The 13,251-nt window shown below is 45.7% G+C and overlaps 1 protein-coding gene across 2 annotated transcripts in view; it reads right to left on the bottom strand.

Annotated features, from left to right (window-relative positions):
* KDM7A (lysine demethylase 7A) overlaps positions 1 to 13,251 on the bottom strand; it is a 96,521-nt gene that overhangs the window by 65,686 nt on the left and 17,584 nt on the right. For both annotated transcript variants that reach the window (XR_005583216.1, XM_039483027.1), the window contains exon 2: positions 7,338 to 7,423. Coding sequence is in view for 1 of the 2 variants with exons in the window: in XM_039483027.1 (XP_039338961.1) it covers positions 7,338 to 7,423 (86 nt within the window). In the remaining variant the exon portion in view is untranslated. The remainder of the gene's footprint in view (positions 1 to 7,337; positions 7,424 to 13,251) is intronic.

Genomic DNA, 13,251 nt, shown 5'->3' with positions numbered 1-13,251 from the left:
GGGGATTTGTTTATAAATCAGGAAACTGGAATGGAGACCGGCAATGAGAAAAATTACAAAGATATAAGAGGAAAGTGTGGCACTGCACCCCATATTCTTCACAGTAATATTATATGATTAAGACATACTCAATGTATTTTATGCAAGATAGGTCATGTGAGATATCATTGGAAAGGTTATGATTTACTGAATATGATTATCCTATTTGTATGTGTGTATCATTTTTGTATCTGAAGTTAGGAATATTGACTATGTATCTGCATCACTGGCATTCCAAGATGGCATCCAGTACCAGGTGTTTACACCTGGGGAACGCCCACTAGGCAAAAGACTGTCAGTCTAGATGGCTAGCTGGGAAGGGCCCATTCAGGTTACAGAGCCATTAGAAAACAATAAGTCTTAGAAGAAGATAATCTCCCACCAGGAAGCACTACAGGGGCAGGTGACCAGGTCACCTGGTACTGGATGCCATCTTGGAATGCCAGTGTTCTTCCACTGACTGGTGTGGGAACAAAGCTTGGAGACACAGGGTTCTCACCACGTGCAAAAGCTATTTAAGGCAAGGGAGTGACCTCATCGAGGTTTTTCACAGACTTCCTGCCCAAAGAGACTCCTGGAAACACTTGAGGAACAAGGACCGAACTGGGAGGAAGTGCTGGATCCTGTGAAAGCAACACTTGGCATTTTAAGCTGTAAGCAAATGCAGCTGACCCCATAAGACTTTTTGCAGCCTGCTCGAATCATCATTTAGAGTGAGAATTTGCTACTCATATCCAATCACTTTAGTATATTAAGCTTAGTTTGTGTGTTTTGTTTGCTAGGTAATCTGCTTTGATCTGTTTGCTATCCCTTATGATTGCTTAAAATTTATCTTTTGTAGTTGTTAAACTTATTTTTGCTTTGTCTAAAACCAGTGTGTGGGAGTCATAACTTGGGGTGGAGAGCTGTTGCATATCCTTCTGCACATTGAGGGAGGGGGTGAGTACCATGAGCTTATGCTGTACAGGTCTCTGTACAGCGCAAGACAGTATAATTTTGGATTTACAAGTCAGAGTTGGGTGCCTGCCTTAGGAACTGAGAGGTGCTTTAGCTGCGCCCCCATGCAGGGGCTGGTTAAAGAACCTGTGTGGGTGTGTCCCTACCTGTATGTGTGCTGGAGCCTGAGGGCTTGGCAGGCTAGTCACAGCAATACAGCGTATAGGGAGCCCAAGCTAGTGGGTCAGAGGGGGCTCAGTGGTACCCCAGAGGGAACCCATCACAGACAGGTCCCCACTGAAGTTGCAGCTCTCGGATTTCTTTGGACTGCCCTTTGTGTGAGGCCTGCTGTTCATGGAAGAAAGAAAAGACATAGAACCTGCCAAGCTGTTCTTTCAATTGCTGGCTTCTTCAGGATTTGAAACTAGAAATTAATCTCCAGTCCTTCCCAATTTCCAAGTATTTGACAAAAAAATGGTTAACCAACCTTGCATAACTGTTCTTTGAGATGTATTGCTCATATCCATTCCATTGTAGGTGTGTGCACTCGCCACATGCATTGGGGACAGAAGTTTTTCCCCTCAGTGGTATCCATAGGGGACTGGCTCTGGCATCCTCTGAAGTGACTAGCATATGCACCGGTACAAGGAGCACCACTGACTCCCCCCCACTTCCTCTCCTTCAGATCCTTCTTGCCGGAACTCCGACAGAAGGGAAGGAGGGTGGGTCTTGGAATGGACATGAGTAACACACCTCAAAGAACAACAGTTATGAAAGGTTAGTAACTGTTTTTCCTTTGAGTGATTGCTCCTGTCAATTCCATTGTAGGTGACTCCCAAGCAGTACCTTTAGAGGCAGGCAGGAGTTCATGGATGTGTCAATTGCAACACAGCTCTGCCAAATCCATCATCATCTCTGGCCTGCTGGGTAATGCGTGGTGAATGTGTGTACTGAAGACCACATTGCAGCACAGCAGATGTCCTGGATAGGGACATTCGCCAGGAAGGCAGCCAAAGATTCCTGAGCCCTAGTAGAGTGAGCCTTCACTATCAGTGGAGGCACAGCCTGCATCAACTCGTAACAAGTACGGATGCAGGTGGTGTTCCAGTTTGAAATCCTCTGAGAGGACACCAGAAGGCCCTACATCCTGTCAGCAATCGTAAAAAAAAAAAAAAGAGCTGAGCCGATTTGCGGAAGGGGTTGGTGCGTTCCAAGTTTAGATGTCAGGCATGCCCTGGCTTTAGAGCAGTGGTTCTCAAAGCCGGTCCACCGCTTGTTCAGGGTTGTTTACCTGCCGCATCCACATGTTCGGCCGATTGCAGCTCCCACTGGCTGCAGTTTGCCACTCCAGGCCAATGGGGACTGCGGGAAGCAGCGTGGGCCGAAGGATGTGCTGGCCGCCCTTCCTGCAGCCCCCACTGGCCTGGAGCAGTGAACTGCGGCAAGTGGGAGCTGCGATCGGCCGAACCTGCGGATGCGGCAGGTAAACAAACCGGCCCGCCCCGCAAAGGGCTTTCCCTGAACAAGCGGTGGACTGGCTTTGAGAACCACTGATCTAGAGTGTGCAGGCGGCTTTTCTCCTCGTTGGTTGTGTGAGGCTTTTGACAGAACACTGGGAGGAAGATATTCTGGTTGACATGGAAGTGCGACACCAACTTTGGCAGGAAGGCCAGATGGGGCCACAGCTGAACCTTGTCCTTGTAGAACACCATGTACAGGGGCTTCAAAGTGAGGGCTTTATTCTCAGAGACTCACCTCACTGAAGTAATAACTACAAGGAATACGATGGACCTGTGAGCCTGGAGAGGACCAGGTTAAGGTCCCACTGAAGAACCGGGCCCCGGATCAGCAGAAAACGTCTTTCAAGTTTTTTCAGGAACCTGATCATCTCCTCATGTGAGAATACAGATCTACCCTGGATGCGGGGATGGAAAGCTGATATGGCTGCCAGGTGCACCTTGATTGAGGAAAAGGCAAGGCCCTGGTGCTTCAAGTGAAGCAGGTAATCCAGGATGGCTTGCAAGGACAACTGGATCGGGGAGATATTCCGCACTGACGCCAGCAGGTGAAATGCTTCCACTTTGCCAGGTAAGTCATTCTGGTGGAAGGCTTTCTGCTCTCCAAGAGAACCTGCTGTACCTGACTAGAGCAGGCTCATTCCTCTAGGTTCAGCCATGCAGCATCCAAGCCGTGAGTTGGAGAGAGGTGAGGTTCAGGTGCAAGAGCCAACCCTGATCCTGCAAGATAGGTCAAGGCGGTTAGGAAGTGGCCACGGAGCCAATACGGCATAGGTGCAGAGTTTCTAATCTGCTGGGGGGTGCTTCTCCTGACTCTGTCCAGGCCCCGCCCCCATGCCACCCCTACCCTCAAGGCCCTACCCCTGCCCTGCTTCTTCCCACCCCTGCTCTGCCCCTGCCCCGCAACTACTTGACACTGCACTGGACCTGGAACCTGAAGCAGCCCTTGAGGTACGGGTAGATCTTGATACCTTGACATCTGAGGTAAACCACTACCACCGACATGCACTTCATTAATACCCTTGGTGCCGTTGCTAGGCCAAAGGGGAGCACCGTGGATTGGTAGTGGGTGGTCCCATATACGAAACATAGGAACCATCTGTGTCCCTGAAATATCAATATGTGAAAGCAGGCATCCTTCAGGTCGAGCGTAGGGCACCAGTCTCCCAGATCCAGGGAAGGAATGATGACCATGCAGGGAGACCATGCAGAACTTCAACTTCTTGAGGTATATGTTGACACCCTGCAGATCGAGGATGAAGCGTAGACCCACTTTGGCCTTTGGGAATCAAAAAATAGCAGGAGTAAAACCATTTCCCCCCTAAGTGAAGAGGAACTTCATCTACTACTCCCACCTGCAGAAGGCCCTGCACCTCCTGAGCGAGAAGATGCTTGTGAGAAGGATACATCAAGAGAGATGGGGAGGATATACCTCCCTGCTACTCTGCTGAGGACCCACTGGTCTGATGTTATAGAGGCCCAAGCAGGGAGAAAGGGAGACAGGCGGTTGGAAAAAAAAACAGGGATGCTGGATCCAAGACACAGGCTGGAGGGTCACGCTTGAGTGCACCCTCAAAATGCCTGCTTATTACCCAGTTGGGTGCGCATACACCTCAAGTGAGTTGAAGAGGCCAGCTGATGGCCTTGCCAGTGCTTACAGCCCCTGCCCTTTTTACCAAAGGACTTTGAACAGGAAGAGACCTCAAACCTGTGGGACTGTTGCAGCTTGAACTGCTTCCTCACTGGCAACCAGGGTGTGCAGGACCAGCAAGTGTGAAGGGGGTCTGAGAGTCTTTAACTTGCTGTCTGTTCTGCGAACAGCACCGAGCTGTCGAAGGGGAGGTCCTGGATAGGCTGCTGAACCTCTGCCACTAAGCCCAACGACTGCAACCAGGACGCCAGTCTCACTGAAATGGCCAAAACCATAGACCAGGCCGTTGTGTCTGCCACATCCGAGGCCACTGGGAAGACTGTCCCGGCTACCGCTCTGCCCTCCTCCAGAATAGCCATAAATTCCTTCCTGGGCTCCTCAGGCAGTGACTCTGAGAACTTGGCCATGGACTGCCAGATGTTATAATCATAGCAGCCAAGTAGGGCCTGATGTTTGGACACTCTTAGCTGGAGGCTGGCCATAGAATCAATCTTTCTACCAAAAAGATCGAGCTTCTTCACCTCCTTATTCTTAGGGGTTGATCCCAGTTGGCCTTGTCTATCATGCTCACTGGCTACTGACACTGAGAGTGAGCTTGAGGTGGGGGGTAGGTACTGGTATTCAAACCCCTTAGCAGAGACATTATACTCCCGCTCTGCCTGCTTAGAGATGGGGGCAGGGAGGAGGGGGTTTCCCAAAGGGCTTTGATCAGCTTCACAACTCCCTCATGTACTGGTAATGCCACCTTCAAGGGGGCTGTTGCACTCAGCACGTTGAACAGGGAGTCCGAAGGCTCCGCCAGCAACTCTGTTTCCAGACCGAGATTCAGTGCCACCCTCTTCAAAAGCTCCCGGTGGGCTTTTGTGTCATCCTGAGGGACTGTGTGAGAGGGCCTCGCTATCGCCTCGTCGGGCGAAGATGAGGAGGAGGTAGGTATAGATGGGCCTGGTAACTCCACTGCCTCTGCCAGGGGAGCCTCGATTGGAACTGGCTGTCCCTGGGGAGCTCTCTCTAACTCCGCTTGCAAGTCAGGGGGTGGGCGGGAGACTGTGGCCGAGCATCTTTCTGATACCCCTGAGACCAATGTCCCTGCAATGGTTGGGGAAATGCCCTGGGATTCCACAGGTGTCAGGAGTTGGCCAGGACCAGGGGTTCCACAGGTGTCAGGGATTGGCCACTGGCCCTGGAGCCATGCAGCCCCTGGTGGCTCAGAAGGAAATGCCAATGCCCCAGCGGGTGGCCTTGGCCTGCGGACAGGTCTTGCTCCTCGTTTTCAGAACCCTAGGAAGGGGGGAGCTTGTCTGGGAGACCAGAACGGGACTGATGTTGCCTGTCTACCCTGTTCCTGTCGGCTCTCTCTGCGGACCTCTGCTGGGGAGCTGTACCAGGACCATGTCTCTCGGTGCCGTGATTGACGCTTTATGCTATGAGAACGGTGCCACTCCGTGGACTGGGAGAAAGAGGATCGACGTCTTGGAGACCATCAATGCATCTGTGGGGATCCGTACCAGCAAACCGGAGATTTGGACACTCCAAGTGCCAGGGCTCTGGCGACACACCTCCAAGGGTCTGCTCCAGACAGCCGACGATCAACGCTGGGATCCCGGTGAACACTGCCTACAGACCGGGGAACCATGCCGGGAACTCTGGCAGGTAAGCCGACCCGCATCCAGGGGCTGGTGGTACTGTTCAGGTGAGCGCTGGTGGGGCACCCCCTGCACTGACAGAGACTGCTGGAAGGGTCCCAGTGCAGGTTTTCCCTTTGAACGTGGCACCTCAGTAGCTGGTGTGGACAGCACCAGAAGGGACAATATGTCTGTAGCGACCTGAAAGACCTCTGGCATGGACAGCACCACCAGGCGCCGAGTGCCTCTGCCGCTTTCCAGGGATCAAAGGAGACTTGACAGCTCAATAGGTGCTGGAGCCTGGCCACAGTCCACAGCAAAAGAGCTGTCCCTCGTGGGTCTTCTCTCTCCTCCGGCTCTCTCCTTTTATAGGACACAGGAAAATGCCCCCTCTCAGCCTTTCTTTGCTTTTTAGCTGGTACCGGGGATGGGATTGGTGCCAGTCTGAGGTTGGTGCCAGCGGCACGCTCTACGCCAACGCTGCAGTGCTCAGAGCAGAGTCCAATCTAGTCGGCTCCGATGCCGGTGCGAAGGCTGACTCCATAAGGAGTGCTCAAAGACGAATGTCCCGCTCCTTTTTTGTTTGTGGCCTGAAGTTTTTACAGATGTAATGCTTGTTGCTCACGTGGGTCCCCCCCAAGCACTTTAGGCAGCTTTCATGGGGATCACTGACTGGCATAGGTTTCTTGCAGCAGTCACAAGGCTTAAAGTCCAGGGACCAGGACATGACCCATTCCTAGACTAAGTTCTGTCCAGGACTAATCAACTGTTACTAACTAACACTACTAGAACTATAATACTATACAAGTTTTTTAACAACTGTGTACAAAAGACTCACAACTAGACACAGCTGAGAGATGTAAACTTGCCAAGGCAAGGAGACATTCCAGCATCATCACAGGCGGTAAAAAGGAACTGAGGGAGGTGGGAGCTGACAGCACCCCTTATACCACCGCATACGCACACCACTCCAGAGGGTGCCAGAGCCAGTCCCCTACAAATATCTGTGAGGGAAAAACTTCCATCACTGGTGCGTGTAACAAGCACACACACCTACAATGGAATGGACATAAGCAATCACTTGAATAAGAACTCCTTGTTTTTATAGTGTGGTCCTTTAGGATTTTTGTCAGTTTTCACTTCCCTGCTATTTTCATCAGTGTCCAATGAAGCGTGAGAAGAATGATGCACCATCATTGCCTACACTCAAGTCACTTAAAAAGTGACTACTGTCCTCTCTCCCCTACAACTCAGTTTTGTTTTCTTCAAACTCCAGTCACAATCCAAATATTCGGTTAAAATACTCTGTGTTTGATCTTTAGTTGTGGTTTACATTTTTATGGGATAATGACAGTTAGTAAAAAAGTCTGTAGGTGCTCTAACCCAATTTATCTGCTGCCATGAATCATGTGAACCTCCCCAGACTATTTTTTAAAACTTCGAATTAGCCATAAATAGCCTGTTAAATTTTGAATGCTCTTCCAAACAATTTTTTCCAGTTCCAGGTTGAGGAAAGAATATCCATAGTCATTTACACCCTTGATCTTTGTTTGAGCATTCAGTACTTACTTAAGGATAGTCCATGCAGAACTGCACAGTTGGGACAGTGGTACAGATCAATGTCAACAGCATGGTGCTCCTCTACTTTGACACAGCTGAAAAGAAAAAAATTGTTTTCAATGCTCATGAGAATAAAAAAAAAAAATCAAGAGTCCAAGTCCTTTTATTTTCCCCTCTATCCCGCCCCAGCCAAAAAAAAAAAAAAAAAATCAACGTTAAGTCTAGCAACATTTACCAGACCATATTGCAGCTCTACGCAGTCAGAACTACATACATCAAGACTCCACTTTAGAGCCAAACTATATTTGTCACTTTCAGCATCTATACAGCTACTTTAACAATATGCAAATCAAAGTTTAATTGGGAATACCATTAAAGTATCTGATAAAAAGTAACCAGATGGAAGTAAATTCCACAGTGTAACTACACAAATGCTTTGATCTTAATTACAAGAAGCAGCGTGTGCAAGGTAATTAAAGCAAAGCCAGAAAAAATGTATTACTGAAGTCTAAGCGCTCGTAGTTTATAGAAGACATCATGGAAGCTTTGTTGCTTCCCATGTGGCAATGCATGTCTTTGGTAGCATACTGTACAAAAAAAATTTTTCTTAAAGCACACAGACTGCTATTCTCTCAAACATCAAAGAGAAATAAGGTATACTATTCATTTTTCCTTATACCTTCCCTCACAACAGCAGCTAAAAGTGACCACACTAAGTGTATTCTTCTGATCTGCAAAATATATGCATCCTTTTGAATAAATAAACTTCTTTATAATGCTTGTTATAAAATACCTACAATTAGGCCATTTATAAGTACATTACTTAGACCAAACATTACAGCAAGTTATTTCCTCTGTTGGTAAGATTACACCAACACATATGGATGGCTATAAAAACCCAGCAGTGTTGGAAAAGGTCAGTTTTTCTATTCAAGATAGCTGCATATGAAATGAAGTATTGATAGTGATACTTTGCAGGTTTTGCATCACTAGAGATTAATGATTTAGAAAAGCAGTGTTTATATAGAATTTTCTCAAAATTTTATTGTTTAAATACTCTTTTTGCTGAGAGGTATCCAAAGTTTGGCAGAATTCCTCTCTCTTCAAAGTATGTGACTTGTTCATCAATAATGATGAAAGATTAAAGAATGGTTTTTATATCATAAATAGGGCCTTACCAAATTCAGTCCATTTTGGTCAATTTCTCAGTCATAGAATTTTAAAAATCTTAAATGTCATGATTTCAGATATTTAAATCTGAAATCTCACAGTGTTGTAATTGTAGGGGTCCTGACCCAAAAAGGAGTTGTGGGAGGGAAGAGGTCACAAGATTATTGTAGGGGAGGGTTGCAGTACTGCTTCTCTTACTTCTGCGCTGCTGCTGGTGGCTGTGCTACCTTCAGAGCCGGGTGGCCGGAGAGCAGTGGCTGCTGGCCAGGACCAGATCCACCGCCAGCAGTAGCACAGAAGTAAGGATGGCATGGTATGGTATTGCCACTCTTACTTCTGCGCTGCTGCCTTCAGAGCTGGGCACTCAGCCAACAGCCACCACTTTCCAGCCTTCCAGCTCTGAAGGCAGCACAGAAATAAGGGTGGCAATACTGCGACCGCCCTAAAATAACCTTGAGATGCGTTTCCTACTTACGCAAAATTCGAGTTACGCAAGGCGTTCTGGAAAGGAACACTTGCATAAGTCAGGGAGTGTCTGTATAGGGTAAACACACACAAAAAAAGATTTCACGAGGGGAGACCAGATTTCAGGGTCCATGACACATTTTTCATGGCCACGAATTTGGTAGGGCACTAATCATAAAAGTTTACAAAACAGACAAGACTGAACATTCATATTAATAAATCCAATGCAAACAGATAATTACCCATAGTATTGCCATGTAAATTAGGCCCCAAGCCATAACAGACCCAACGTCTACAGCAAATTGGTTAAAAATGTAAAGCTTGTGTGCCATATCTGACTTGTCAAGAAGAGAGTGCTCTTCAGTGACATCCACTGGGGTTTCGGTATCTTATTATATTTAGTCACAAGTGTTTATATATGGTAGCATGAGAAGTCAGTTAAAATGTCTGTATTCATGGAGCACAACTAATGAACTCTGCATCAAAGCTGAACTGCTCTGCATTCAAAATAAATAGTTGTGTTTACACAAATGTTTATTTTATGATCTATAATAATACATTAAAAGTGGTCTAAAGATAAAATAGAAATGTTCTTAAGTTTAACAAGAAAATATTAAATACTCCCACTGACCAGAAAGAAAATTTATCATATGTAACCGTTTATAAAAATAGGTAGGTTTCATTGCGTAATTTCACAGCTACCAAAAAACTCAGAGTATTAAAAGCTGATGATCTCTTCCCCCTACCACCCCACCTTTAATTGTCATAGAGTTTTAAGATGGTTTCAGATAGATGTTTTTATTAGGCACATTTTTTATTATAAAGGACAAACTTAAAAAAACCGTTAAACACCATATATATTAAAAGAATGCCATGAAACTCTAATTCACTAGAATTGAGAGTCACAAGTCAAACTCCTGACTATGCCATAGAAAACTGTTCTAAGGGCACCATAAAATATCCACAATCTTTGTACAACAAGATGTACACTCAACAGGGCCGGCTCCAGGGGTTTTGCCGCCCCAAGCAGCGAAAAAAAGCCGTGATCACGATCTGCAGCAATTCAGTGGGAGGTCCTTCGCTCCGAGCAGAAGTGAGGGACCCTCCGCCGAATTGCCGCCAAATACCTAAAAGTGCCGCCCCACTCCCGAATTGCCGCCCCAAGCACCTGCTTGATAAGCTGGTGCCTGGAGCCGGCCCTCACAATCAAACTTTAAGGCCAGAAGGGACCATGATGATTGTCTAGTCCAGGGGTTCTCAACCCGTTGCCCAATTAGCACATAGCTGGGGTCCACCCGTGCTGCAGAGGAAGGTGAAAAAAAAAAAAAAACCCAGGGTCTCTGCCAATCTGACCCGGGGGAAATTCCTTCCCAAACCCAAATATAGCAATCAGTTAGACCCTGAACATGTGGAAAATACCTACCAGCCAGACACCTACGAAAGTATTCCCTGTAGTAACTCAGAGCCCTCTTCAGATAGTGTCCCATCGCCAGCCGTTGGAGATATTTGATGCTAGCTATTGCAGATCAGCTATCTGCCATTGTATGCCGTCTCATCATACCATCCCCCTCCATAAATTTATCAAGCTACGCTTAGGGTTTTTTATCCCCCACTACTCCCCTTGGAAGGCTGTTCCAGAAAGAAAACAGATAAGAAATCATGTGCACAAAATATTTGAGGATACCAAACATCAGGGGCGGCTCCAGGCCCCAGCACGCCAAGCGCATGCTTGGTGCGGCATGCCGTGGGGGGCGCTCTGCCAGTCGCCGGCAGACAGACAGCCTTCAGCGGCATGCCTGCGGAGGGTCTGCTGGTCCCGCGGCTTCGGTGGACCTCCCGCGGGAGGTCCACCGGAGCCGCGGGACCAACGACTGGCAGAGCGCCCCCCGCAGCATGACGCCGTGCTTGGGGCGGCGAAATGTCTAGAGCCGCCCCTGCCAAACATTCAACTTCCCCCCCCTCCCCCAAGCCCCTCTCCTATTCAGTTTCTCCGCTCCTTTCCCATCCAAAAAAAGAGCTTTAAAGCTGTTTAGGACTAATATTTTACAGAAATGAAGTACAAAACTGAAGTTGCAAGGCAGTTAAATTGAGTCTCCATGAGGTGTTTGCAAAGTGAAATACTAGAACGATACCTGTAACAACTGATTACAAATATACCTTCCCACCACCATCAGTAGCAGAATCCTTTCAAAATTAGTTATATTGTTATATTAGCTACAGAGTTTTTATGGAGGTTGTTTTGAGTTTGTTTGGTTTTTTGTACAATGAAGAGAACCTTAAAACAAAATGATTTAGCCTCACATATGTGTATAGAATGCATATTAAATTAAACATACTTTGAAGGGGCTTTAAAATAAATTTTAAAAATGACATCTCCACAGGATTTTTTCTCTCCAAAAGATGCTTTTATAAAATAGAAAGAAAATCCCCATTTTAGCTACTCTGTGCTTGCAATAGTTATGTACGTGTTAAAGATTAATACCATACCTTTTTAAATATAAGGTATTATTGCTAATTTTCAAACTATCACAAATCAAAACAAAATTCTACAAATTTACTACACAAAAGGTTTTTCTATTAAACAGGTTTTGCAAATTTTTGCATTATATTTTGACTAAAACATGGCCTACAGTTCCTATGCATAGTTTTGTATCTAGGTTGCACATGCCAACTAAACACTTTAATGTTAGTTGTACCTTTATTAGCAGAACCAGCTTTCAACTACTGCAAGATAAGCAAAGAATAACCCCTCCCACTCCTTGTCCCTAGAAAAGAATGCCAACGTGAGCATTTTTATCCAGGGGAATGGGAGTGGAGATACCATATCAGTTTGGCAGATCCCATGGAAGTCTGGTTAGTCATTAATTCAAGTCAATTGTCTCCAAGTGTCAAAAGGACGCCAAGTAAGAAAAATCTGAAGATTCAGACAACAGAAAGTGCTAAAGATGTCACTGTCCCAATCCACCAAATGGCTCTGGAGATATTCTGTAAGCAGAAAGTGTTCTGTTTAAGTCACAATTTGTCACTCCTTCAGGAAGCAAATTTAAACAATCAAAATATTTTAGAGCTTGGGTTGCAGATGAAGACTGAGAAACAGATTGAAAATTCTCAGTCATCAGATACAAACATTTCCTTCTGTAGAGAAAAAGCAAGCTGAAAAAATGAACTGTATTTGAAGGCTAGTCTAAATAACTAAGACAGATCATTAATATTCTGAGAGTAAAACTAAGTCATTTAAACCTTAAATATAAGATAAAACTGACTGATGAGGAAGTAGCCTTAGACAAAAAGGATTCCAAAGATGTTCATTTTTATATCACGCTACTAAGAATTGAGCAAACCTAATTTTTTTCTTTTGTGAAAAAAAAAGGAACCAATAGCCATCCATTAGTCCTTTTATATTCCAGTGTCATTCCAATACTGCATTATTAGTGAACAAAAATAAGAACGGCCACATTAGATCCATCTAGGTAATCATCAAGTGATCCATCCCTTGTCACCCATTCCCAGCTTCTGGCAAACAGAGGCTAGGGACACCATCCCTGCTCATCCTGGCTAATAGCCATTGATGGACCTATCCTCCATGAACTTATCTAGTTCTTTTTTGAACACTGTTATAGTCTTAGCCATTACAACATCCTCTGGCAAAGAGTTCCACAGGTTTGACTGTGCACTGTGTGAAGAAATGCTTCCTTTTGTTTGTTTTAAACCTGCTGCCTATTAATTTAATTTAGTGACCCCTACTTCTTGTGTTATGAGAAGTAGTAAATAACACTTCCTTATTTACTTTCTCCACACCAATTGTGTTTTTAATAGACTCCTATCATATCCCCCCTCATCGTCTCTTTTCCAAGCTGAAAAGTCACAGTTTTATTAATTGCTCCTCATATGGAAGCTGTTCCATACCCATTTTTGTTGCTCTTTTCCTATTACAATATACCTTTTTTGAGATGGGGCGACCACATCTACATGCAGTACTCAAGATGTGAGCGTACCAAGGATTTATATAGAGGCAATATGATATTTTCTGTCTTATCTATCCCTTTCTTAATGATTCTCAACATTCTGTTTGCTTTTTTGACTGCTGCTGCACATAGAATGGATGTTTTCAGAGAACTATCTAGTGACACAAAGATCTCTTTCTTGAGCTAATTTTGACCCACCCACCACTTTATATGTATAGTTGGGATTATGGTTTTCCAAAGTGCATTGTTTTGCATTTATCAACATTGAATTCCATCTGCCATTTTGTTACCCAGTCACCCAGTTTTGCAGGGCCGCCCAGAGG

This window comes from Mauremys reevesii, linkage group 1 (genome assembly GCF_016161935.1).
Source record: "Mauremys reevesii isolate NIE-2019 linkage group 1, ASM1616193v1, whole genome shotgun sequence".
NCBI classification, from domain to species: Eukaryota; Metazoa; Chordata; order Testudines; family Geoemydidae; genus Mauremys; species Mauremys reevesii.
The sequence above is the reverse complement of the archived record's forward strand: the minus strand, read 5'-3'. Positions and strand labels throughout refer to the sequence as shown.